We start from the raw sequence: 27,635 nt of genomic DNA on the forward strand, positions 1-27,635 counted from the left end.
TACCCATTACACATAAACGAGGTAAAGAATAGACCTATCGTTAATGGGATGAACGCTATCGCTGTACCACGAGTGTCTTATAACATGAGATACACTCTTACAAAGTGGAACAAAATGTTAAAAAGATCATGCATCAAATTGTAAGGGGATCCTCGTAAGAAGGCTTTAATCTTCGTAATGGTTTTAATGGGTCACTAACTTATGGTCACTGGTGGTCAATAGTGAGGTTGACATCAAGGTCAATGGTCCAGTGAAGGTGCAGAAATGGTCAAGAGGTGGGACCAATCGAAATAGCGTTGTTCTCTAGACCAGCGGTTCTTGACTCTTCACGTTGACACTGTCTCCCCACTCTTCGACTTCCCCACTCGATGAGTACCGCTGGAGAAATTCTTCAGTACCCCTGGAGCATCCAGGGGAATCGGGTCTCGCGGGCCAAAGTCAGGCCATTCGTGCACCGCTGACCACTGGGGGGACCAGGAGTGACCAGGACTGACCAGGACTGACCAGGACTGACCAGAACTGACCACTACTGACCACTACTGACCAGTGCTGACCAGTGCAGATCCGACTACTGACCACTACTGACCACTACTGACCAGTGCCGGACCGTGATGACCAACGGTAAGAACTGTTCAAAAATTCTCTCCCCTCTTCTATTCTGTCGTTTGATACCAATTTCTGGTATCAATTACTTGCCTAACTGATGTTGCTATAATTTGAATATTTTCTTATTTTATAGCTGGCCCAGTGGTAACCATCCTATATGGTAACTATCCTATCCTACTGACAACAAGTAGTAAGTCTACTCCACCTATTTATATCTCATTATTTTCATTTGTTTATTTATTTATCTGATTTTATTTGGTTATTATGAATGTTCCTTTTCTCTGTTTCTACTTTTACATATACTATGTTTGTTTCTATCAATTGCATGAATTTCTATTTTTACGTTCTTGCTCGAATTCTCGTAATGATCTGCGGAGGTATTTTGTTTGATTCTTCCATTTTGTTTGATTGTTTGGGGTTGATTCAACTTGGTGTCTCAATCCAAGTTTCTTTCATTATTACGAATGTTCGTTTTGATATGTATAACATGGTGTCGATGCATATACCATATTTGTTTCGATGATACTGATTAATATAAGATTTTTATTTTTATGTTTCAGCTTAAATTTCCTTATTAAATTTCCTTCCATGTCACACTAATATAAATATTAGTTTTGATTTCAGTTTAGATTTAGATTAATCGCAAGGACATCGAGGGAAGACGTCACAACCGCCGAGGGACTTTTAATTCTAAGTCGATTAGATTTAAGCTTCGTCGCGAATCTTAAAATTAACGTCGAAAATTTCTTTATTGTATATATTTTCGCGTTTTACCAAGCAATTATTCAATAAGTAGCTTCTCGTTTTCTCGTTCCCTCGTTCGTAGCTTCGGTCACCGCTGTTTCATCGATTGAAACATGTGATCGGCCGTGTATCTGGTCCTACAGATCTAATCGCCTTCCCTTGGTAAGCTTGATTGAGGGAAAACGGCACTTCGCTGGAAGGTGTGGAGTTTCCGTATTCTGCGGAAACGCATACCTTCCAGCGGAAGTCGACTCTGTCTCAGGTACTCTCTCTTTGTCAGACAGCCTAAGTCGGGTCCTTCGGGCTCCCGGCGGGTTGCGTTGGAGAAATGGAGACCTCGATTCGGGGTTGCAGTTCTCTGTTTTCTTGTTGAGATCGAGTTAGCAAGGGCAGTAGGTTCGATCCTCGGATCCGCTGCACGGTACAGCATCGCGTCGCGTCGCGTCGCGTATCCCACGATTTAGCTTCATCCCTCTTTTTAACCACATAATTGCTTGGTACTACTAAATCAAGGAACTTTGTTTCCTTCTATCGTCCGAATTTTAGCTTCAACTTGATTAGACTTGAGCTTCGACGTTAATTTTAAGTCCCTATTGTATGCGTCTCCTAATATTACCAAGTAATTATTTAACAAGTAGCTTCTCTCGACTCGTTCTCTCGTTTCTTGCTTCGGTCACCACTGTTTCGTCGGACGAAACATGTGATCGACCGTCCAGTTTGTCCGAAAGATCTAGTCGCCTGCCAATGATAGATCGATTTCTAGAAATAGAAATCAATCTACCAAGGGTAGTGTTGATTCGATCCGAAGATGTGCTGCACGGTTCAGCATCGCGTCGCGTCGCGTATCCCACAATTTAGCTTCACTCCTTTTTCAATAAAATAATTACTTGGTACAACTAAACTAGAAGATCGAAGGAACATTGCTTCCTTCTATCTCTCTAGTTTAGTAATCTAGCTTGTAAGAATGTAAAGGGAGATCGATGGAACTTTGATTCCATCTATCTCCCTACGGGTCTCCACTCGCAGCAACCTCCTCGTGGTGAGACCTGGGTAATATTATTTAGCGTTTAATTAATAATCGTATCAGTTTTAGCTGGGTAATGCAATTATTAATTAAAAACTAAATAATATTAGCAAATTGGCTGCGATCCGCTTTGCATAGGTCATCATAAATATAGAGCTTCTTCGCTAGATTAGTTTGGATTCTCATTGATTCATCAAAGATTCTAGAGTATTGTCAGAGACGAGGTATACGAGTAGATTTTTCACCCAATGTATTTTTTCGGCCCATTTTTATGGGGTCTCGAAATCCCACTACCATTTTCATGTCATTCGTAACGTTACCAACAGATTCAGAAATGAATTTTAATCTCTGACAATTGTTTTTTATTATTTAGCATTTATTGGTGATTTTATTAGAATATAATCATCGTTTTTGTACAATTTCGAAGGGTTCGGTTTGTACCTTGATTCGTTAAAACGTGGTGTATCTTACGTTACGTTCAAATACCGATAGATCGATTACTTTCTCTTTCTTTACTCGTAGATCGTTGGAGTAATATATGAGCAGATGTTGGTATTTGTTAAAATAATTAAAAGTTGTAACAAATAAATAATAACAAAAAAGAGAACAAGAAAAGAAAGCTCTTACACGTTTACTGCCTCCGTTCGGTTACTTTCCCTTGTTCTCCACGAGACTGACTAGATATGTGCGTGAAATTTTACAGTCACATAAGGTAAAGAAAATTGGAAAATCGTTGCTTAATCGTAGCTTATCCGTTAGAACGTGGTGAGCAGTTCTTCTTGTATGCTAGTCGATCTAATAAGCTTTTGCGTGGAACCTAATAGGCTTTCGCTCGCTAAACTTTGACTCTGTGATGCTAATTTCGACTTTTCTTCGTGGTACTCTTCGCTGTATTCTTTCAGTCTGTTGCCTAAGAACACTGCTCTCTCGCGTTTCTTAATCATAAAGTCTGATAATTGGAGCCACCTGTGTTCGTGGCACTCTTCTACCAGTGGTCTTTTGCTGAAATAAGAATCGATTAATTAGAAATATTTTTCCGTGTAAAAAGAATGAGTCTTGTATTTTCTAGTTACTCATCGATACAAACCTGGGTGCTCGTTTAAACAGCAACATAAGGAATCTGGTAGCCTCTTGACTCAGTTCCTTGAAGAGGTGTTCGAATCTGTATCTCACGAACAAGATATTCTGTCTAGTTTCATCGGGATCCTTACCACGGAAGGGCGGGATACCGGACAGTAGAACGTACATTAAAACACCCACCATCCATACGTCTGTTTGAGGATGTGCCGGTTCTTCGTTATATATCTCAGGTGCTCTATAATCAGGATGACCGAGTTTCGGTACCGAAGTACCCAACTTGCTTACGAACCGAGCGGAACCCATATCGACCAGTTTGATTTGAACCGATCTAACGGTGGACATCACCACGTTGTCCGGTTGTATATCGAGGTGAGAGTATCCTCGCCAATGAAGGTACTGCAAACCGTCCAAGATCTGCAAAATTGCCGTAGCTACGCAATTCTCCGAGTACTCGTGTCTGCTCGAGAAGTAGGTGAGAATGTCGGCGCCCTGTAGCTTCTCCAGGACGAACATAGCGACGGGAGAGCCTGGCGCCTTGTACGCCGTCTCCAATAACGCTATCCTCTCGTGTCTCAACGAACGGAGAGCCTCGAATTCCCTGTTCACCTGTTTCTCCGTGTTTGCGTTCAGCTCCAAGATCTTCGCGACTATTACACGGTCCGTGGCTTTATCGACGCCTTTCACAACGGCGCAGAATTGGCCTCTATGAATCTCCGAGATGAAGCTGTACTTGCTCGAGAGATTGGTCTCGGTCGACCATTCGATAGGGTGATCCTCGATGGAATAGTCCATGTGCGGTTTGTCCTCTTCCAGCATTATCTCTTGTCCGGCTTCCGTCAGTTCTTGTAGATGCCTCATAGCTCTGGTTATCTGAACTTTCGGGCAACCGGTTGGTCTTGTCTTTATCAGCTTAGAAGGGATGCCTTTCTCGCTCCAACCGATGCGATTACGCGCCGCCAGACGGAAGTTGTAACTCGTGTCCGGCTTCAAGTCTCTGACCAGGAAGAACTCGTGATCGATGTTCGAGGCGAGGTCTATCCAATCGATGGAATCGCCTTCTCGGATTTGAAGGTTGTAGCACAACACCGGAGAGTTACCATCGTATTTCGGTTGCTTCCATCTTAATAGTATTTCGTTGTCCGACAGATCAGATGCCTGGAACGCAAACGTTTATGTTGAAACGACGATTCATTTTCTGTAATATGTTTTAGTATTTTTTTTGATCGTTCATAGTTACCTCGGGTGAGTCAGGGCCCGATGGAACAACCGCTTCCACCAATCTGCACCTGACAACAGTCTGTCCCAACGGGTTTCTCGCGACAACTTTGTAGCTGCCCACGTCGTGTTCCTTCGTCGGATTGAAGCTGAGTATAGATCTGCCGTCCTTATCCTCGGTGACCTTTATCCTGTTGGTTTCTTGAATCATTATATCATTTTTGTACCACTGGATCATCGGCTTGGGACTGCCAACCGCCAGGCACACCAACTGAGCAGGTTTGCCTTCCTCTATCGGACGGATCTGCGGTTTTTCGCGGAAGAATGGCAAGTGTCCTTCTTTTTTGGACTCTAGCATCGCCTCCGCCTCGGCGTAGCTGTCCAGTCGCGTTCCTAATTCGTGTTTCAAACGTCTCAGTGTGAAGTTATCCGGCGATCCGTATCTGTTGATCCTGGCTCGTCTCTCGTCGTCGATCTCTTCGTCCATCACGTCCGTGAAACGACGTCGTTCGCGTATGATGGGTGCCTGAATCAACAACGCGCGAAATTGTAAATCGGAACACAGAACTATGAAAGTTAGCCGATAGGTCCGACGTACCCTCCAGTCGAAGTTCTCGTCGGTGATCGTGCGAGAGAATCCTGGACTGCGATCGCATGCAACTTTCATGTACTCGCGAAGACGCACGGGGAAGCCGGTGTCACGAAGTTGGAGGAGATACGTGTCTGGTCCATTTTGATAGCTACAAAACCACGTTATCGATTATAATAATACATTTAACGAACATCTTGGTATCGAAAGCAGTCTACTAAAGGATTGTTGGAATTTGTGGCCGCGAAGAATAATGTTTGAAAGCATTACTAACTGGCTTTCGCTCTTAATGATTCCAATCTCTGTGTCAATCGGTTCCCTCGAAGGATACTGATTGTCCCATGGTTTGACCAAAGGTTTCTTCAGTGGACTGTATGTTCGGTCGTCACTGGGTTCAGGGGTATATTTATGACCAGGCGGATAAACCATCCTGGATGGATGTTCGAAGGCTGTCTCCAACTTGCGTCTACGGAACCATGTGCGACAGGACGCGTTGTTGTACCAGTCGCTAGAAAATATTTGTTAGAAGAATGTTTTAATTAAGTATGTAAATTAACGTACAGTTTATAGGATGATTAATGTACCGATAGAGTTTATAATAATTCTTCAAGTTCTCAGACGGAATTTTGTAGAAATCGGTGGGAGATCTGTCCGCATAGGCTATCCAGGGATGAGTAAGGGCAGCCTTGACGTCCATCCTCCTGTCGCAGTTGTACATCAGTAACAACCGAATGAAGTCTTTACCCTCCTCCGAAATGTTACTCCAACGATCATCGAACTCCCATTTCCCTTCTCTAATCTTCATCAGCGTCTCCTTGTCGTTAAATCCTCTGAAGGGTGAAATTCCAGAGAGCAGTATATACGTGATGATACCGACGGACCACATGTCCGTGCTAAACGATACTCCCTCGTTGTTGGTCACTTCCGGCGCCACATATTCGGGCATTCCGTAAGCCAGGGTCATCAGTCTCGTTAGCGAGATTCTTCTGGCGAGTCCGAAGTCGCAGATCTTTAGATCGTCGCCTCCGGTATGCGAGATCAATAGGTCTCCCAGCTGCAAGTAAACGCAGATTTAAAGACAGAACGGACCTGTATTAGAATCTATTAATTTATCGAAACGAAGGCCAACCGTCAGTCCAAGATGAGCGAAGTGGTTATCGTGCATGTATTCCAATCCCCACAGCAGTTGTCGAATATAACCAGAGATCTCTGCTTCGGTGTAGAATGCCTGTCTGGTCAGTGTGTCTACCAGCTCGCCACCAGCAGCTCTATTGTTTAGTTAAGTTACGTTTAGACATTGACAGACTATCAACCTTTCATTCTAAATAACCATAACGGTGACAATGTTTCCGTCAAAGGATACAATTCCATGATGAGCGTGACGGTCTGATCGTTTTCGTACGCGTCGTGTAACCGCAATAGTTTCCTGTGATTCAAGCTGTTCATGATTTCCATCTCGTTGTACATGTAAGGCCTGATCTCTCCTTTCCCGTGCATGACCTTGGCTGCATAGTTTCTTCCGGTGCATCTCTCGACTGCGTGATAGGTGATGCCTTGGGTACCGCGGCCAAGTTCGTCGCCCAGGTCGTAGTAGTCCTGGTACGGTTTGTCATGGCGCGTTCTGATGTCCGACTTCCTCTTGTACGTTCTGTACCCGTACTCGTGCTCGTTCTCTTCCACGTGCAGCATCACGGAACAGGAGATCGAACCCGCCACGTTCCCGGCACTGATCGAATAGAGACCCTCGTCCTTCACGATGGCATCGTTGATGATCAGAATGGACGTGTCTGGCTCGGTGAATTCGATCTGCCGGAACGCGTAATGTTTCAAGTCGGTATCGACGAAAGAAAATTGTACATAATGAAAGAACAAACCCTTATTCTCGAAGATGAGGTGAGAGGCTTCCAGTCCTTGTACCATTTGATGTCCGGGAAAGGTACACCGGTGACGCGAGCCACCAGCTGTCCAGTTCTACGGACCATAACGATCACCTCTTCCGGTCGCTGGATGAACGTCGGGTACTCGGCAATTTTCAGACAAACCCTTTGCCTGGCTTCGCCGTGCTCGTTGGTGGCTACGGCCTCGTACAACCCCTCGTCCCTCTCCAGCATCCTGTTGATGAACAACGTGGCTTGCCCGTTCCTCGTGTAACTTTGATCGTATCTACCGCCCGACTCTATTGGCTGATCGTTGAAGTAGTACGTCATCTTCGGTTTCGGGTAGCCGTAGACGAACCAGAACAAACTGCAATTGTGGTGTTTGACGCCGTATTGGGTGTCGTACTCTTGACGAAGGAATCTGGGTGCCTGGGCGTAGCCGTCGTGAGGCGGTCTCTCGATGTCGAAGTCCTTGGGGAAGTAGGGGCTGGTCTCGGGTCGGAAGTCGATGCCAGGAGGCAGATAGGGGAAGAATTTCGGCGGGTCTGGTTCCAGTTTGGCGCGGTACGTTTGCGCGAACGGCGACGGATCGCTGATACCGTATTTGTTCTCTACGCGGATACGGAATTTGTAATCCCTGAACGGCTCTAGGTTGCGGATGTCGCAGACGCAGCTACGAACGCCCGACCGGGCGGTGAACCAATCGCCGTCGGGCAACTCGCACATCTCCACTTGATACGTCACGGGGATACGGGGACCTATGGGGATGGACGGTTTCCAGGACAACGTTAGATGACGATCCATCATCCTGCTGATGATGGGACGGTCAGCCAAAGGCAATGGAACGCCGGACTTGCGGTACTTGTCGAAGTCCGCGTACTGGTCCGCCAGTGGTTTCTTCGGGCGTGGCTCCAGAGCTGTTAAAATTAGCATTTAAACGAAAATTATGAGAGCTATAGATTTAAACTCATTGCTGACTCTAGAGGCCAGTTAGGAGCACGCTTACATTCATAAATCAATTCCGCGCTGCAGGAGTCCTCGCCATGAGGATTCACTATCTTCAACACGTATTTGCCTGCGTCCAATTCGTCGATATTAGCTATCGTCAAACGCAGCAGGCTGCCCTCTTGGTCCATCCTGATTCTGTCGGTCTGCCACATTCTGTCTCCGTTGCGATACCACTCGAAGTCGGGCTCCGGGTAGCCCGTGATGCAGGCTGTGAATTTCGCTGGCATTCCTCTGTACACCTCGCAATCGCCGATCCTTTTCAAGAACGACGGAGGTTCGATCTTCTGCATCTTTCCTCTGGAAACGAAGCATAGATTTAACAAAGTCTGTTCTTAAAAATGGGATCAATCCTGTCCAAACTACGTACATCTTGTCGACCACGGCCAAATTGGCCGCGCATTCCGCCTTGCCGCTTCTGTTGCTCGCCTTGCACTTGTAAGTACCAGCGTCCCCGTACGTGCAGTCCTTCACGTACAAGCAGCAAGCGTCGCCATCGCGCTTGATCTTGTACTTGTCGTCGTCCTTCAAGATCGGTTTGTCGTTGAAATACCAGGTGATGTCTGGTCGCGGGACACCGGTGACGCGCGCTGGGAATTTGGCGTCGAACGACGGCAGCTGCTGGAGGTCGGTGAACTTCTGCGTGAAGCTCGGCGTCTGGAAGATGTTTCTGACGTTGGCTGTCGCCTTGGTAGTGTCTTGACCTAGTGGATTCGTCACGCGACACTCGTAGACACCGGCGTCCTTGGGTTCGGAGGGATTGATCTCCAATTCCGTCTTCTTTCCGTCGCAGGTGACGGTAACGCGCTCGGAGGGCTGCACAGGCGTGCCATTCTTGGTCCAGCTCACTTCCGGTATCGGATTGCCCACGAAAGAGGCGGAGAGATTCAATGGTTGACCTTCCTCGACGTTCACGTCTCGCATTGGGTTGACGAATGTAGGCTTCTCCTCCGCGACGTCGGGTTGAAGTTTGTTCATTATGCTGATGGTTCCTTTGCACGAGGCTGTACCCTCTGTGTTGCTGGCTACGACCTGGTAGTCCGCTGCATCTTCTGGCGTGGCTCTTTCGATGATCAGTGCTTGGCTTCCATCGGGCAGACCGACGGTCTTTATACGGTGTCCATCGGGTATGATCTGTGAACGCGAAGAGGATTCTTAGACAAGTGTTTTGCAATAAGGAAAATACAGGGATATACTACGTTATCGAACGAACCTCCTCTCCGTTCTTGAACCATTGAAGCGCCGGTGCCGGTTTACCCAGAACTTTGACTTCCATCTTTACTGGGAAGCCTTCAACCACGGTCAGAGGTTGAAGAGTACCGACGAACTCGGGTCGTTTCTCTTTCTCCTCGACCTCAATTTTTGCAGTGCCAGTGATATCACCGAGCGAATTGGAGACAGTCATCGAATAAGTGCCAGCATCTTCCGGGCGAGCACTGTCGATCCTCAGACCGATCAGACCGTTCGGTTCGTTCACGAAGAATATTTCCTTGGCCTGCCGCAACGGTATTCCATCCTTGAACCATTGCACCTGTGGATTCGGGAAGGCAACTACTTGGGCTTCTAATTTCAATGGTTGTCCCACGATCACCTTCATGTCTTCCAACGGTTTCGAGAAAGATGGTCTCTTTCTCTCAGCTGTAATTTCATGATATAAAAATGTATATATTCGATAAGCGGCGTTTGGTGCACGATATTGTACAAGTTCTGTGCTTACGTTTGATCGCAACGGCGCACAATGAAGCGTGTTCGCCAGTGGAGTTTGAGATGACGAGCTTGTAAGCTCCGCAATCCGTCGGTTTGACGTTGTCGATCGTGAGCTTGGTAGTGCCATCGGGAAGCGTCTCGATCTTTACGTGCTCGTCTGGAACGATCTTCTCCCCGTCCTTGAACCAGGAAACCTCAGGAGCAGGGCTGCCGTCTACCATAGCTTTAAGCACCAGAGGTTCGCCTTCGTCAACCTCCGTCGACCTTGGTAGAGTTTGCCCAAACGTAGGCGTGATCATTTTCATCTTCAATTGGCAAGCCGTTTGCGAGCTGCCAGCGACGTTGGTCGCTTGACACTTTATGGTACCAACGTCGCTCTGGGAGAACGTTTTGATGGCATAGGTGCTGTCCACTGTGCCTTCTGTGGTGGTGGTTATCTCGTGACGGCTGTCTTCCCTGATCACCTCGTTGTCTTTCAACCAGACGACCTTTGGCTTCGGGATACCGGTCACGCGAATCTTCATCTCTATGTCCTCGCGGTCCTTGCACTCGACGCTGGTGAGTTCCTTCAGGAAGGACGGTGTCTCGGCTATGAAATATCACATTTTATTCGACGCAGGGGATCTAACAGTTGGAAACTTTTTTTATATTTTGGGAGCACTTACTGTGCGGTATTAGCTTTGCCTCCGCAGTAGCTTCACCAAGGTAATTCTTAACATTGAGAGTATAAACTCCACCGTCCTCTACCTCCACACTCTTGATGATGAGCGTGAATTTGTTGTTGCGTTTGTCCTCCGCGAAATCGAACCTGTCTCCCTTTTCCAAAACCTGGCCATTCATCGTCCACGTGACGTCCGGTCTCGGGTTCCCTTTGACGATAATTTCCCATTTGAGCGAGTCCCCGACGGGTGCAGTGGTGTCTTCGAATTCTTCGATCTCCGGGCGCAGTAACAGGTTCAGGAAACCCTGATAACGTCGATTAAATGTGTCGTTAAACAATAGTTATAGATATCGTTTCCATTTTATATAAATTACGCTACTAACGCTAGACTCTGCCTCGCCGTACTTATTCGTCAACTTTAGCGTGTATTCGCCGGTGTCTTCTTTCGCGCATTTAGGCACACCCAAAGTAACCGTGGTCTCGGTCAGTTTGTCTGCTGCTGGTTTGTTCTCCACGGTGCGTTTCAGTCGGCTGTCGTCGGTCGAGATTTCTTCACCCATGAAGTACCTTTCCAAAATAATAAGGGTAACTTTAAAAAATTGTTGTTTGTCGTTTAGAGAAATGGTTTGGAGATGTCAACTAACGTACCTGTTTTATACTGCATGACGCAATAAATGGGAGAAAATAACAAATAATTCTGAGTTTATATCTCATTATGTGTGATTTGTGTTGAAGGGGTGAAAATAGTTGTAAAATTTGAGAGTGAAAGTTCAGATGAAAGATTTAAATTGTTGAATTTATCTAAAAGTTTCCTCGTACCATGCTATGTCAGGAATAGGATCCGCTGTGAACGTGGCCGTGAATTCCCCAGACTTTCCTTTGGCCACGTCCACGTCGTTCAGAGGTTGGAGGAACTTGGGCCTCCGAAGTTCGTCGATCGTGCCAACCTCCAGCAATCCTTCCGAGGTGTCCTCGCCGAGTTTGTTAGTAAGCATGCACGAGTAGATGCCCTCGTCTTCCAGCGTCGCCTTGCTCAGCTCCAAGGAGTAGACTTCGCCGGTAGCTGCGATCCTGATACGATCCCCGGATCTCAGGGGTTTCCCATCTTTGAACCATTTGGCATCCGGCCTCGGCAAACCCGTAGCTTTGATCTCGAACAGTACCTTCTGGGTCTCGTAGATCGTTCGATCGGAGAGAGTCGCGCTGAGGATATGAGGTGGCGCTAAACGAGAAACGAACAGATTAGGATCCTCGTGCGTGAAGCTGACGGGGGATCTAAAAATTCGTTCAATTCGTTCCTATGCCGTGCAACTAATGCGTCGTTGCGCTTGCCACTTGCTGCTTTGTTATTCTCTACGAATGCTAGACAATTTTGCTAATGTATACTGGTTCTAATATCGATCAAGGATAATATTTAATTGTCTAGCATCGTTTGTATCGACTCACCTGGAACGACGAGGGACCTGGCCATGCTCGACTGATCTTTTGTTGGAAGCAGTGAGTGTTTTGGGTTGGGTACAGACACGCCAACAAGATTTAATCTATCCCGTTGACCATGATCTTGTGATTACAAGCTTCTAGCTTGGATAGATTAAACGTTGCTGGACGTTGAGTGTTAGCGTTCAGAGGCAGCCAAACACAGCTATTAAAACAACAATTTGATCTGGTTACAGTAGGATAGGAGACATATCAGTGCGAACAGAGAATCGTGCTGGCAACTAAGCCTGTACAAAAATACCAATCCCATCTGAGACTCGTCCGATGGAACAATCCCAGTCGTACCTGAGTCTCTGTTAGATTCCTTTTCAAGGATATCATCGAGCACGCTTCGCTGACGTTTCACGCGGCTCAGGAGAGCCTCGAGCTCCTCGTCGGCTTCCTCGTCGCCGCTGAGGGCAGCCTTCAACGAATTCTGTCTCGACGTCGATCTGATCGACTCTCTGGAGTCCATTCTTTCTATCTTGGAGCTCTGTCTCGACAGGCCGTTCTGAACGGACGCTCGACGTTCCTCCACGTTATTCTCGACGGCCTTCTCCGCGATCGAGTTGACGCGTTCGATCTTCACACTCTCTTTCGTCAATTTGCTCTCCTCGATCGTGGGCGTTTGCGGCTGATCTAGCGACGTCTCGACCGCCTGTTCGGACGAGGATCCCCTTTTCATCTTTAAGCTGTGCTTGGAGAGACCCGAATCCTCGAGCACAGCGACTCGGGACTGTTGCACCGTTTCTTGGCTGGATTTCTCCGACGGCGACTCTTCCAGTGATCGTTCCTCGATTATGGTCTCCGCCAGCAGAGTGCCTTTGTAGGGTCTCGCGTCCTCCGGGGTCTTTTCCTCGATCCCGTTCCCGTTGAGCTCTTCGTAGGATCCGTTCACCAGCTTCAGATCCTCCGACAATTCTGCGCACTGCATGTCGTCGGTGCTCACGTCCCTGGAGATGCCTTTCAACGTTGACTCATCGTCGGACACCGAGACGATGGATACGCCGCGGTTCACCTGGAGCTTCGTTTTGTTATCCTCACTGGCCTCCGAGAACTCCTCGATCAGGACCCCGTTCTGAGGCTTCTGAACGGTCTCCTCCTGCACGGTGTAACTGTACGAACCGATCTCCTCGACGCGAGGACCGTCGGAGTGCATCTCCTGGCACTCGACCTTTGTCGCGGTCATCTTGCTGATCGTGTGGCTCTCATCGGGACCTGCGAACGGCCTGGCTCGTCACCAATACCTTTTACTTAAACGCTACTACAGGGGAGACGACCTTTTGGTGCAACGAGGAACTTGGTCCGTCGTTTCGAGGCTGTCGCCACTCACATAACCGCTTTTACACTCCGTCCAAGGTTCGTGAAAGCTCTGTTCGGTGTGGCGTTATTTGCTAACGTGCTTGACGGATTTTGTGACGCTTCTAATATTTTCTTTAACATTCTAAGCTTGGTAATTCATTTCTAAGGTGGTAACTTTAATCTCTAACTTTGATCTTGAAGGCTCGGGTCACAAAATCCGCGCTCGCGACGACGGTTACGCGTGTGAATCGTGACTGTTTCAGCGTGTGTGATATTACCTGTGAGGATAGCTTCGTGGGTCGTCGTGGAGGCCACTGAGATTGTAATTGTGTCACCCTGGCCCCGCATTACTTGGACGTTTTGTGTCTCCAGTTTCACTCGACCTGAGAGTTATCAGAGATAGTTGTTTGGGCTACGATCTACGTCTACGCTAAACACCAGCCATCTCTCTCAAACTTAACAGCTATCGGCGGAGGTTGTTCAAACAACCGTTACAGAATTTGCCTTTTGACAACGGATGTCAGCGTTGCAATGTTAAAGTCCGACGAATTACAAAAAACTTGCCAGTCAAACGTTAACAAATTGCCTCAAGCTCGTGCTTGGGTTTCTGCTCGGACACGGATCGCGTTGCGCTTTGGTTTCGCAAAAAAAGACGAATTCTTGGAGCAGTGATGTTTTGGTTAATTAATAGCCTGGTCCACGGCGATGTTGGCAATGTTTTTTTGTGTCGATCCGAACAAGAAAAGAGTTATTTATTACTTGATTATAATAATAGTTCTTCAAGATGAAAATACTATGATCTTTTCGTATGTTACGCAGACATATACATATAACTGTATATGAATATAACATAGTGTTTGAAGATTTTCAAGAAGAAACATCGCCGTAGGCCGTTTACAATTAAACATCGACATGTCGAAGCGCGTAAAAAAACCGCGGCACGTTTCCCCGAACGTTTCAAAATGTTCTTACCAAAATATCTCGCGTCGATCGCAGGACACAGATACAGGCTTCGAAGCGTTTACTATAGCAGACTGAAATCTCTTTATACAGCTCACTCTTTTGCACTCTATGTTCATTTTACTGCGTTATTGACGATCGTTCTTTCTACGATCCTTGGATTACCTTCCGGTCCCGATTCCTCCGCCTGTTGCACCTTCGCGTCAACGTCCTCCTCCTCGACTTTCTGCACCATCGTCTCCTCTTCCTCTACCGTGATCTTCTCGATCGTCTTCGTCTTTTCTTCGACGCTCTCCTCTGTTTTCGCTATGAAATTTACACACACACATTGGGATGGGATTTCACAAAATCCTTTGATCGAGCGTCGTTATTAACGTGTGATCACGGTTGGTAAAGGGGGGTGATCAATACATAAAAAAGGTACGAGTGTATAGTAAGAGTACTTTCGAAAAGACAACGAACGAGGACACGTATAGAAAGACATAAAGACAGGTGGACATGAGAGAATATTTGTTATTCTCTTTCGTTGAATAACAAATTGAAAACGAAACCGTACCTTTGGTTCGGTACTTACTGAAGGCTGGAACTCTACACGCACGATGGTTCGCTGGCGGGTCTCAAAAAATTAAGTATATGGGTACTTGAAGAACTGCTCCATCGACTCTGAATTTGCAATTGTTAATTAATATCCTAGAGATCGAACAGCGATGGAGCAGTGCAACAATCGAGCCCCGTTTTATAGAAGGTGCGAAAACGAGTAGAATCCTTACTCATCACGATGACCTTGCTCTTGCTGGTGACGTAGCCGAGCTCGTTCTCGGCTCGAACCTCGTAGACGCCTCCGTCGGAACCCTTAACCAACGTCACCGTTAGGTCGTAGCTCTCCTGACGTTTGCTGTCCCTCGTGATCTTGATCCTAGCGTCTGTGGATACCTCCTGACCGTCCTTAAACCATTTCACCTCGGGATCTGGCGTGCCAGCCACTTCGAATATCAACTTCAAGGTATCGCCTTCCTTGATCCTTTGGTCGGACAGCTTCTTTATTAGTCTGGGCCTGGTTTTCACCGTCAGCGTCGAGCTGCTTTTGGTCTCGCCGTACTCGTTTTTCACCATGCACGTGTACGTCCCTTTCAATTCGGTCTTGGCAGTAGAAATCTGCAGTTTGTAGAAGTCGCCATCTTCGGTGCGAGTGAACTCTTTGCGCTTCTCTGTGATCTCCACGTCGCCGATATACCTGTCGACGCGAACGTGTGTTTAAGGATAACTTTCCAAAGCAGACGGTTCGATAGATTTTGCGTTAGACGTACCAGTGGACGCTCGGTTTCGGGAAGCCATCTACCTCCACGAGGAACTCTATGTTCGAGTCGCCCTCGTTCACCGTCACGTCAGTCATCTTCGTTTTGAATCTCGGGACACCTCGTACCTAAAGAAACGAGAGATCTATCTAGAGAAACTCCAAGTATTAAGCACTAAGAAATAAATAAGTAGAATCTAACTCTTTCTCTCACCTGAATCTTGGTTTCATCCGACACCATACCGTGTTCGGAAGTGACTTCCGCTTTGTAGACACCCGCGTCTTCGCCCAGTGCACCCATGATCTTCAGACCAAACCTGTTTCCTTCCCTGAGTATCTTAATACGACTATCTTGCATGACGACCTGTCCATCCCTGTACCATTTGACGTTAGCTGGCACTCTGGATTCAACTTCCACGAATAGCGTTAGAGTATCAGCCTCGCTGAGGACCTGAGGTTCGCCCAATCCCTTCTTGATCTTGGGCGGACTGATCACCCTTACTTTCCAGATCTCTGTTGTTTGATTCACGTCGTTACGGGCGACGATCGAGTAGGATCCCGCGTCCTCCAATCGAGCATTCTTTATAACGAGCTTGTACATGTCGTTCTCTTCTTTGATGATGCTTATACGATTGTTCTCTGTAATCTCTTGACCGTCCTTGTACCATTTCACATCGGGCAAAGGAGTAGCTTCGATCTGCAGAGTCATAGTCATCGTTTCGTCCACGATGGTTGTTAAGTCTGTCTGTTTCTTGATGACCTTCGGCGCGGACTTGACGATTAATTCGATTTGCGTGGTATCCTCGCCCAACTCGTTTTTAGCTCTGATCAAGTAGATACCCGCGTCCTTCGCCGTGACGTTTTTGATCACCAGAGACATGGACTCCTCGTCCTCCCAAAGGTACTTGTACCTTCCACCAGCGACGATCTCCTTACCGTCCTTCGTCCACTTGATGTCAGGCTTCGGGTAACCTCTGATCTGAAGCTCCAACATCGCTGACCCGCCGGCGCTCACTTCCGAATGTCTTGCTTCCGAACCGAGCTTTGGCCTCTCCGGGTCCTTCATCAATTGGTTCACCGCGCCTTGGACCGTCAACTCCGCGCTGCAGCTGATATTGCCTGCAAATTAAAATTTTCTAGGTAACAAAGTAACATTATAGTTTCATTTTTTAGAACAATATCCTCGAGTCTCGCAAAGACGAGTCGAGAAGACGAATATCTCGTCGACAACCAACGCTGAGTTCCAAAAATAGAAAGATATGACTTGCATTCATCAAACATTTAAAGACTGAACTAGTTAGGCTTGGCAGAGGATATCATTTCCCGACAAAGTTGAACAGCCTCTCTTCTGGCAGAACACAGCACATTAGATGTCGAACCGATGAAGATTTAAAACGACATTGCAGTTTAACGACTGTGAAATATGGTAGCAATGGCATGTTTCTCTTTCAGCGGCGCTAGAATGTACGCCATATTGAATTCCTTCAAACATATTCTAGATTCGCATTTAGTCAGTACTTATTGATAGTTTAAAGAATTACCTGTACTAGTCTGGGCGACACACGTGTAGAGACCAGCATCCTCGGGTCTAACGTGTTGGAACACCAACGCTAAAGTGTCCTCGTTGTCCTGGAAGAGCACCTTGAATCGTTCCTCGGGATCAAATGGTCTTCCATCGCGTAACCAGGTAAACTGAGGCTCCATACCAGGCTCGAGGAAGCCTTCCGGGAAATAGAGCATCTTCTCTTCCGTCACGGTGACCTGTGCTTCGCAGGATGCTTCTCCGTACCGATTTTTCGCTGTACAGGAATATTTACCAGCATCTTGCTTCTGCACGTCCGCGATGACCAGCTCGTAGAAGCCTTTGTCGGCTTGTTCGGTGATGACTTGTATACGCGAATGGTTCGCGTCGATCAAAACGTCATCCTTGTAGAATTTCATATCAGGATTCGGATCTCCTTTTACTTTGACCATAAAACGCAAGTAGGTGTTCTCCAACAGTTCGGTGTCCTTGAGCCGTACCAAGAAGATGGGCGCGTTAGCTTCCGCCCTGGCTTTCTTTTCCTCTGCGGTCAGTTGTTGCACGATAAGTTGGGCTGTACAAGTGGATTGACCCTCGCTGTTCATAGCCCGGGCGATGTAGATACCGGAATCCGACTCGAGGACATTTTGAAGCGTGAGTTTGAAGGTTTTTCCAACCGCGGATGCTGTTACGCGATCGGCCAGTCTATCTTCTAACGGTTTGTTGTCCTTCAACCATTGCACCATTGTAGTCGAGTCGGTTTGCAATAGGGTGCACTCGAAAGTGGCCATTTCTCCGGCTGCGCGAAAAAATGGTGAACAGTTTAACGAGATGACACTGGCGAATGGATCGCAGGACGTTTGTTGTCGTTGGCAAATTATTAGCCAATGATGTATATACAACGGTGCTTGATCGTACAAAAGATTCAACGGGATCAGTTTAATGCAACAACTGCAATAATACGTGCTTGATCTTTGCACAAAGTTCTAAGGGGTCCAAATCCTAATAAGTCTAAATTCGAAGGCAAAGACTGCGATCAAAATTGAAGTATTATGTCTTTGATCTATATACATAAAATAACGGTGTCTTAATGAATATAACATCGTTGTTTACTTGTATCTCGTCTGCTTAATCGACGTACAGAAGCGTGCTACAAGTAGGAACAGCTAAACACTGAAAGAATTAGGTGCAAAAATATGTAGTTTCCTACGTAAAATCGGGCCAAGTGATAGAGGTACTTGAAAAAGGTTGCTACTTGAAAAAGTATAGATTACAGTAAAGCGAGATCGTGTTAAGTCGATGAGTGTGCAGAATGGTCGACAGTTGTGTAGTGAAACGTGTGAGGTGTAGTTTGCGGAACGATAAATTGTAACAACATCTAGGATTAGCAGTGAAGCTTAACCAACCGCCTAGTGGAACGTGTAGAAGCGTTTTACTAGCTAGAAGGAAAAATATAAGAATAATATAGAATATTTCAATGCTACGGTACGATAGAAGACTGACAGAAGAGTGCGCAGTACAGTAGATGATCAGAATAGTAGACAAATTGCGTGTCACTTTACCTACGGCGTGTATCAGTGCCACGTTATTTTCTGGTATCGCTAGAACAGTAAAAATGTGTCTTATGTCACGTGATCGATTATTCTGCTCGCAATCGAAAAGAGTTTGTTTAGTTGTATTCAATGACGAGGTAGATTTTCGATTCATTTCTTCTCCACTAAATGTCTCTTTCGGTTGCACCACGAATCGCGTGACGGTGTAATACACTATCGTAGCTAATGTTTTATCGCTTACGTTCGATGTTGCTGCCTTCGAGGGTTTTTACGAACGTAGGCTTTCCTATTCCGCCCTCGGTGATCCTCCCCATGTTCGACCTGGTTTCCACCGAAGCTGCACCGCCAGCTTGGTAGGAACTCGAGCTTTCCATCTTCATCGCGCTGCTGGATGACTCCATGAACGCGGTCGTGCCATTGCGGCTGCTAGACACCGAGGAGTATTCTGCAAACGTATTACACGTATGATTACAAAATGGTCAACAATTAAGACAAACGCTGAACCATACCTTCCACAACTTTGGAAGAGCTGCTGTATCGACTTGCAGAGTATCTTCGAGACATGTCTGCGCCCTCCTCCTCAACCTTGGCCTTCTTACTGTCTGGATTTCCTGGATTCCCTGGATTGTCAGGGTTGCCCTCTTTCCTCTTCTCCGCGGCCTTCTCTTCAGGTCCTGGGTTCCCTTCTTTCTTAGGACCTGGGTTTCCTTTGATCTCCTCCTTCGTTTCTGGCAACTCGGTTAACTGCAAATCGTCCGCAGCGTGTTCTGCGAGCGCCACCACGTCGCTTGCGTGCTGTCGGATTTCTTTAAGCCAGCAGACTTTCACAGGATCCTTATGCGCTACCAAAGTGATCGGGTACGCAGGATTCGTTGGACAGTGTAATTCGAAGGTTCGTAGATCCTCCGGATGATCCTTCACCTCCACTTCCGGCAACTGAAATCGATATTCGGAACTGTTGGAAATGTACAGAGCGACTCTGTGGTAGTTAAAAATCGAAGGAAGGATTCGTACTCACTCGAATAATATCTTTCAGGACAAAAACTGATCTGTCTTCCGATATTCGTCTGACCTTGCAGACGAGTATACGAGCTTTAAAAAGAAACAAGTACCTTTCCTTGCTCTTGCCGTCCTTGTCGATCACTGTGTACCACTCCTATTAACGCAAAGCATTTTCATTAGAGTCTCTATGGATGGATCGTGATCGATACGAGCTTAAAGTCTACTAACGTGTGTGAGTAATCTGCCAAGCTTGTGTATGTTCCCTTTGTATCCTTCGATATTACTTATGAATTTATTATCCGTTGCCCTGTGAGGGATACCTAGCATCAACTCCAAAGCCTTTTGGAGGTCGTCGCAGTTTTCGCCTAGTCGGGTCGAATACTTCACCAGCTCCTGAAATCGATCACAAAGATTCACGTAGATACGACAATAGATTGGTACAAGTATGGATTGTATTTTAGTTAGGAAGTTGGGGGCATCGATATCGGTGATTTTTAGTTTTCCCTCTGGATCGGATCCATATTAAAGTTTTTCTACTATAGACGAGCCGCGAGAGAAAGGATAAAGCGTCGCGAAGATGACCCGTTTTTAGCTCGCTAAATCCGTACGGCGCCCACTCGTTCTCACACAACGAAGAGAACTTCTGTCGCGGTATTATAACTATACCTCGTCGAACTCCGTGGCTTTCCTTGATCTATATATCTACGGGTCGTGCTATGGGTGTAGAAACGACAGCATCGGGGCGACGCGACGCGTCCATCGAATTCTCGATGGCGAGACGTCATAAACACGCACTAATAGAATGAAATATTCTTGGCAATTTATATCGCACGTTCAGATCTTCGGAACCCGTTAATCGTTGTCAAATCGAAGAATTTACTTACGAATAATAATAATAATAAATAAACTGTACGATTTTAAAATATACTTGTAAGCAGAGAATGTGATCCAAAGATCTAAACAGCGATATAAAATGCTAAGAATATTCCATACTTCGCTCTATCAATGTGTTTCCATCTAAAATTCGATAGATCAAGAAGATCCATGGAGTTTGACGAGGTATGGTTGTATTATTAGCGATTTTAAACGGTGTTGAATATTTTTGATAGATTCATTATAGAAAACGAGACAATTTTAATGCTGTTTGAATTTATTTCCGATGTTAATTGTCGTTTCCGTTTCGCGGGCAGTTGGCCCAGATTCTGGTCGAAGTAATCCACACGCTTAGCTAAACATGTATCGAGATTAGTGAAACATTATAGTTGTCGGTCGTCTACACTGACGAATTGATTTTCTATAACGTTACAGACGATCGATTTGTTAGAGATTACGTATGTTGGACTTCCAGGGAATAGTTGATCCTCCGGTACACGTTTTCAAGGCGAACCGGAAAGTATTTTAGCGCCGCGCTATTTTTGTCTGACAGAAGTGAAATTTGGGTACGGATATAGGTCACGTGCAGGATTTTACAGGTCGCTGTGTCTATCGTCAAATGAGTTCTCTCTAAATATCTGTACAGTCGCAGTTTCTTCCAACATCAATCATTTTGTGACTTAGAAACAAATGGGTTGATACAAAAAGTAAGAATATTTTACAAATATAAAGCCCTGCAATTTACACGTATGAAAAGTCACGACTATCGTTATTGATTATTAGCCAAAGTTCTACATCCACAGCTTGAGGCGGACGTTGACCCCCCTATTAAATCCTCTTCATTTCAGTAATAAGAATATTGAATTCATTTTGACAATAATAATCTTGTGTAGAATCTCTCATTCATTAGTTTTTGACACTTCACAGTGGCCTGTAAATCTTGTGTAATAGTTTTGCTTCTCGCCTACAACAAAATGTATACAGAATTTGAAAGATTGATACCAAACAGCGCGTAAAGCATTCAGCGTTGCGAGACCTATCATATTTCAGCGGCATCTTTATACGACGATCAGTTATGCGGGTGTTTTATGCATAGCTGCTGGAATGCTTTCAAGAGAAATACTCGGGCGCGTTGTATTTCCGTCAAACACCCTTGAAATGTATTTCAGTTGCGGATTCGCGGGCGCTAACAATTTCTTTTTCGGAACGGGAGCACGAAAAACGATACTCGAGGAAAGGTTTCGATTTATTTTACCTTGAGCAGGAGCTGGTAGTCGTTTATGCGTTGTATCGGAAGCTTCAAGTGTTCCGATAGACTTTTGTCGTCACGGAGAGTCTGGCTCAGCTCCTGCAAACAATCAGTCAAACTTCCTCAAACTTGAATCTTGTTAAAAAAAAAATAATTTCTTCTTGAAGCGGTGATCTCTTTATTGCAAAATGTTTCAACCGTCATTCATAGTCCTCTACCGATGCCTGCATTTATCTAATTATAGAAGAAACATTGTAAATAGTCAGTAAACTGATCCATGCATTTTTGAATACTAATTTTAGTCACGATTACACCAAAATTTGTATCAAAATTGCAATTTTAACGACGTGCAAAAGTTTCTGGACCGTTGCCCTTTTTTGCTTGGAAAATCAGATTGTCTACAAATATATTTAGATTTATATACTCGCTTCCTGTCCTTGCTTCGGTGCAATTTGTTTTTCGTCGCATAATCCGCATCATTAATTTTCACGAACGTCCATCTAAATCAATTATGTCGATCTCGAAGATCTATCGTGATACACCCTCATAGAATTACGAAATTGTTCGTACTGTAATTCGACACCAAGACGACTAGACGCGTATTTTTGGACATGACTGGATTTTCCACGCAACTATCCATAATCGATCGAATGGTAAACCTAACAAACACGAGCTAACATTAGGATTAACGTTCTAAACAGATTACGACGTACAGCGTGTCACGATTGTATGGTAAAGAAATGTTGGTTCGAAGCTCTCCAGAGCACCGGTATAGATAGACTATTGATAGATCATTTCTGAAAGTAGTAACGACGAGTATTGGATCAGACTTCGTGGGACTTCGAAAGATCGGACATTCTACTTACTCCAGGTAGCTCAAATTCTCTATAATCCTGGACTAATCCTAAACATCCACCTTAACTGTCACTACCAACGCACTGTTGTTTCACAATTTCGGTTGAAAAAAAAAAATGGAGGCCAGAAAAAGAACAGATTTCACGAACTCTTTTGGCACCAAACGTTTCAAAGATCGAACACTAAATTGGAAAGTCCTCTCGATGCAATGTAGAGATATTTACCGGGTGGAACTTGAATTGTAATCAGGTGAAACGGTGTTTCGGTGATGGAAAACGCGGTCGATGGAGGAACGGTACCGAACGGAAGGACCGATGCACCTTAACTGAGGTCAAGGGAGGTAAATACTGGCTGTTCGTGTTTCGAGTGGTCGATTCGAGGAAGATTCCGTGGCTGGTCGCAGACTGGACCAGGTCTCTTCCTCGAGGGGGATCCACAGTCGGTGGTTACCGAAAATCATCCGCCAGGAGACCAATACGGCCACGGCTATACTTAGACGCCGGACGAACTCGTGGACTGACCACGCACAAAAACAACGTGAACAGTCTCCGGATCGCGGGCACCTTGTAGTCGAAACTTTTCGCGCGTACAGATTCTTCCAGCGCCGAAGAAAATCGAAAAAAGAACCGGTTCCATCGACCACCGCGGTTTTATACATACATCGACGCTTAAAACATACATATTAGGACATAACTTTGATACCACGCGATTCGTTTTCAAAAACTGAGCATAAAACGTAGAATAACATTTTCTCGTACGGGGCTTCGTTTCCAAACAAATTGATTTTGATTGCGCGCGGGGCGCGCAGAGGAACTCTTTTAATTATAGTTCACACACTTCTTCTAATCGTGAAAGATTGTCAGTATTTTTAAGACAATATTTCTGACAAATTCTATACAACTACGGTAGATATTTTTAACGTAATTCATTAAGTGATCGCTAATGAAGGCGCGCGCCCTGCATAATTTTGAGAGCGATTTACTTGAAAATGATGACCCGTACGAAAAAAATTTGTTCTACACTATCGATTCAGTTTTATGCAAAGAATCATTTTTTCGGATCATATCAATTAATTTTTCATTATCGAGTAGATTAACATGAAAGAAATTTTCCAAATTTTAATCGCAGACATTGCGCATATTTGTTGAACCTAACGTCGTATGTAATACAAGTTTGTCGACGAAATAAAAGAATGAACACACAGAGTAGCGACGCGAAGACCGCCAGGATCGCGGGCGACTTTTACTTCTGTTCATTTGCCCTGGTCTCGTTCTAACGAGTGGCCTGATCTCGTTCGGGAACGAAAATGGATAGATAAGAATACTAGCGACCGATCGCGATTCTTATTGCTATCCACGAGCTCTCGTCTCTTCCGCGGTGGACACCCTTTCCGTGTCCAATGGGTTTTAATGGACGCGACGAAAATAAACGCGCAATCGAACGTGTACGAAACACGGTAGGGGACAGTTGCACCTCGTAAATACGAATCAACGTGAAACTCGAATGCCCCTAACGCCCAGGCGTCTTTGAAATCGGACACGTTCGAACTAGTATCGTGCAATCTAATTTTAATTTTCATGCTATTAAGCGATCGCGCACGAGGTGTGAAGTTCTTGAGTCAAGTTCCAGAAATAACGGGTCGAATCATGTGAAAAAACCGAATAACGAACTTGAAATAACGAAACAGTGAAGTGCATATACATAGATCCGTCTACCTACAATCGTCGTGTATACTAACAGCTACAAAATGCTCAGCGTGTAACTGTCTCCGAGGAACGAGACTGACATTTTAATATACTTGTGGTAATTTTATTTTTACACGTATTAAATGTTAATTTAAAGTTTGGTTGATAGTTTCTAGGACGTCTAGTATATATTACTGATTAAGATCACTCCTTTCCACTCGTTATCTGTTCGAAGGAGCGCGAATCATGTTCGGAAGTGCGATACTACACACTGTATATAGCTCGTTGCGTCGAATGGTCGATTTTATCATCGAGCAAGGGTTCTGTCATCGTATAATGACAGGAACCGTGACGTTGCTAGCCGATAACGTGACACTTTACTCCTTTTCTTTTCAAAGCACGCGTCTCGCCGCGAGACTGTCGTGCATAAGCAAGAGGAGGCGAAAGATGTTCCGCACGTCAAGAATAAACCGAGCTATTTCGAGGGCTGGACAGACGCCCGCTTACCCCCGCTTGTTACGTAATTACGAAATTTCCTCCGATTCGCATGGGCAAGATTATCCAATGTGGAATCTCCTGGAGGACATTCACAATCGTACATTGTACGCAATTTGCATTGCAAATTCATTATATCGCAAACAAGTGAATTTTCGTTTAAAAAGATGCGAGAAGATTGCACGGATAATACGTAAAATGCATGCAAGCGTCGATCGTTTCTACAGAAAATTTTTAAATTGCAGTTTAGACATAGATCACGGTGTGCAGGATCATCGAAGATCAATTTTTTTTCCATTCAGGGCTCAGGTACCGCATTATTATAAACGCCGGGCGTCGCGACGCCAAACCACTAAGACGATGGACAGAAATCTTTCTTACCATCTTCTGGAAACGTGGAAACTTACAAATTCAAAATTCAAAATTCAAAATTCAAAATTCACTGTTTATCGATTCTTGTTTTTTTTTTTCTAAATTGTTATTGGTCGTTTATGTCCGTGCAATTAACGAACAACTGACCTCAAAGTATTCTCGTACGGCGTCGTTCATCTGCAGGAACTCTTGAGCACCTGGTTCGTCCCTGCAGTAAGCCACGTGCTTGTCGAAATCCCTTTCCTAGAGCAATATTTTCAAATTTTTTAGGAAAAATATTGCAGCGATTATTAGGAAAATGTCGAGACTTGTTTCTTACCAGTCGTAGAAAAGTCTTGCCGAGCATACGTGGCTGATCCGCATAGTACTTGACACCCTCGATCAACACCCTGCCGAACGATCTAAGTAAGGTTCGAATTAATTTCCATGCTAAACCACACGTCACGCCTACGTGCTGAAGGATTCCATCCTCGTTTGTTTCAGTGCGACATTCAGGGAACAGTGACAACGTTTTAAACAAGTCGGGTCCGTTAACCATTTGCAACACCATTGCAACTACTTGCGCGTTCAATTAATCAGACAATGTTATCGAGGGATAGTTACCAAATTATTAATTCATACTGGGGTGGGACACGAGTGAATTGAGCTACATTTTATTTTCCAGTTGGGTCACTGGGGCAAGAACGATCAACGACACAGTTGTATCAATATTTTTCTTTCAAATTTCAATGAAAATATTCAAACAATGAGATGTCCAGTTTCTTCTGTTGAAGGTATAATTCGAGACTTTTAATTTAAACCACAATTAAAGCAAAGAATTTTTTGTTTCTCTCTTTTAATGGATCATAGTGGTCGTCGTCGTTGAGATAATGAACATATGATGGGCAGAATGATCCGGAAGCGTGCTTCTATGTACGTGGGGGGGCGGTGCTCCAAACTTTTGAAAAAGCAACACTTGTGACACAGCACGAACGTATTAAATACTGGGCAAGATTAATTATCATTGAACACACGATCACACAAAATATTATGCCTTATTACCGAACTCACGTAGCTTCGTTTCGCTAAAGAGAAGATAAACGTACGTTGGCGAACATGTGTGATATGTGTTTGATGTTTGCGTGTGTCTCTTTTTTACTCTGACTTGGATACGAATCGACGGTTGTCGTGGATCGTGATTGATCGGCAATCATGGGTGAACGTGGACATTCATTTCTGATTCGAATATTTATTGTTTATTGTGTGAACAGTCGTTGTACGTTTAGCAATGAATGTTCGGTGGAAAGTGTCGCAGTGAACTTGTCCTCTTTGCCAACGTCTCGGTCTGTATACGTACGTGTTGTGGAAATCTGCGATTTGTTTGAGGTTCGTGAAGATGATGTCTTTGTTGTCGCGCACAATTCGCGGCACGTCCGGATTGTCGAGTGGCTTCAAGTAACGTTCGACGACCATTTGCAGATCCCTGCCGAATTCTTCCTCGGTTTCGACCAGCTCTTTCACTACCGCCCTACAAAAGATCAATTATATCGTTTCAGATCAATCTGGTTATAACATACGTAATTTGAGTTGGAAATAATTAATCGAATTTTCATTTAGCAAACAACTCACTCTCTTCGAAAATGCGAGTCCTCGGGTTTGTGTCCGATCGCTGAGTCCTCGCTGAGGGCGGTTTGCATGAGGATGGACATCGGTAGCCATCCTTCCCTTGAATCAGCTGTACGAACGTACACTCTGCGCAATAAAAGTACAGATTTTTAAGTTGTTTTAAATACATGATAAATTAGATTGGATGAAATTTCATATTTAGGGAGGATCTTTGAAGTAAATTCAACCGGAAGCTATTTTTATCGCCAGTAGTAGGTATAATTGGGCTACTTTAAATGGTACTGGCGGATTCAAGGACTCATGGACCGAACGGATCGCCAACAAATTTTGCGTTCTGTTGAATGAACGAACGCGAGAACAGGAAGACCCGTCGCCTTAGTCACTAAACTTAAATATAACTTTTGACCTCCCACGCACTTGTCTATCTAACTATTCTTTGCGATATAACGAAGGAAGTATATCTTCGCGGATACGAAATTTAACGCAATTAGTCATGCTACGGTCTATTTTTAATACCAAGGTAAGAGCTGTCGACGTATTTGTATCAAAATGGTGAAGCGCTCCAAATACTTCTGTCGGACCGAGTTTATAGTAAAATTCTGGATCATACGCATCATCTGATATACAGAGAGTCTGACTATCGGTGTAATAAATTTCAAGGGATGACTTTCCTTGCTAAAATAAGACGAACAATTAGAATATTGCGCTTGAAACTTTTTTAACTTGTACATGGATGATTAGACGAAGCAGACGAGTGATCATTATGCAGGTAAATTTTAATATTTATCGACGTTTGAATTTTTCTTGAATAACTATTTTTTCTTATATCACTGTTGAGTAATTATTTTTGGATCGTGGCATACGGTGTGCGTCCCATTTTTCTT

The 27,635-nt window shown here is 45.0% G+C and overlaps 1 protein-coding gene across 12 annotated transcripts in view; it reads right to left on the reverse strand.

Annotated features, from left to right (window-relative positions):
* Window positions 1–2,729: 2,729 nt before the first annotated feature.
* Obsc (Obscurin) overlaps window positions 2,730–27,635 on the reverse strand; it is a 43,474-nt gene continuing 18,568 nt past the window's right edge. For 4 of the 12 annotated variants that reach the window (XM_076782402.1, XM_076782401.1, XM_076782397.1 and 1 more), the window contains 33 exons: window positions 26,755–26,877; window positions 26,483–26,653; window positions 25,466–25,547; window positions 25,294–25,389; window positions 21,746–21,838; window positions 19,846–20,010; window positions 19,634–19,771; window positions 19,125–19,551; window positions 18,857–19,060; window positions 18,625–18,663; window positions 17,082–17,861; window positions 15,755–16,659; window positions 15,554–15,669; window positions 15,017–15,480; window positions 14,412–14,552; window positions 13,565–13,669; window positions 12,291–13,202; window positions 11,328–11,730; window positions 10,892–11,075; window positions 10,513–10,813; window positions 9,858–10,436; window positions 9,354–9,778; window positions 8,511–9,274; window positions 8,142–8,440; window positions 7,133–8,052; window positions 6,622–7,064; window positions 6,388–6,526; window positions 5,843–6,312; window positions 5,533–5,766; window positions 5,268–5,409; window positions 4,692–5,195; window positions 3,462–4,609; window positions 2,730–3,376 (listed from right to left, as the gene is read on the reverse strand). In XM_076782402.1, coding sequence (XP_076638517.1) covers window positions 3,130–3,376; window positions 3,462–4,609; window positions 4,692–5,195; window positions 5,268–5,409; window positions 5,533–5,766; window positions 5,843–6,312; window positions 6,388–6,526; window positions 6,622–7,064; window positions 7,133–8,052; window positions 8,142–8,440; window positions 8,511–9,274; window positions 9,354–9,778; window positions 9,858–10,436; window positions 10,513–10,813; window positions 10,892–11,075; window positions 11,328–11,730; window positions 12,291–13,202; window positions 13,565–13,669; window positions 14,412–14,552; window positions 15,017–15,480; window positions 15,554–15,669; window positions 15,755–16,659; window positions 17,082–17,861; window positions 18,625–18,663; window positions 18,857–19,060; window positions 19,125–19,551; window positions 19,634–19,771; window positions 19,846–20,010; window positions 21,746–21,838; window positions 25,294–25,389; window positions 25,466–25,547; window positions 26,483–26,653; window positions 26,755–26,877 — 12,163 coding nt within the window. In that variant the 3' untranslated portion in view covers window positions 2,730–3,129. Of the gene's footprint in view, window positions 3,377–3,461; window positions 4,610–4,691; window positions 5,196–5,267; window positions 5,410–5,532; window positions 5,767–5,842; window positions 6,313–6,387; window positions 6,527–6,621; window positions 7,065–7,132; window positions 8,053–8,141; window positions 8,441–8,510; window positions 9,275–9,353; window positions 9,779–9,857; window positions 10,437–10,512; window positions 10,814–10,891; window positions 11,076–11,327; window positions 11,731–12,290; window positions 13,203–13,564; window positions 13,670–14,411; window positions 14,553–15,016; window positions 15,481–15,553; window positions 15,670–15,754; window positions 16,660–17,081; window positions 17,862–18,624; window positions 18,664–18,856; window positions 19,061–19,124; window positions 19,552–19,633; window positions 19,772–19,845; window positions 20,011–21,745; window positions 21,839–22,605; window positions 22,738–22,818; window positions 23,024–25,293; window positions 25,390–25,465; window positions 25,548–26,482; window positions 26,654–26,754; window positions 26,878–27,635 lie in introns of those variants that run through there. The other 8 variants (XM_076782395.1, XM_076782396.1, XM_076782398.1 and 5 more) reach the window with 8 other exon arrangements.

Source organism: Colletes latitarsis, chromosome 14 (genome assembly GCF_051014445.1).
Source record: "Colletes latitarsis isolate SP2378_abdomen chromosome 14, iyColLati1, whole genome shotgun sequence".
NCBI lineage: Eukaryota > Metazoa > Arthropoda > Insecta > Hymenoptera > Colletidae > Colletes > Colletes latitarsis.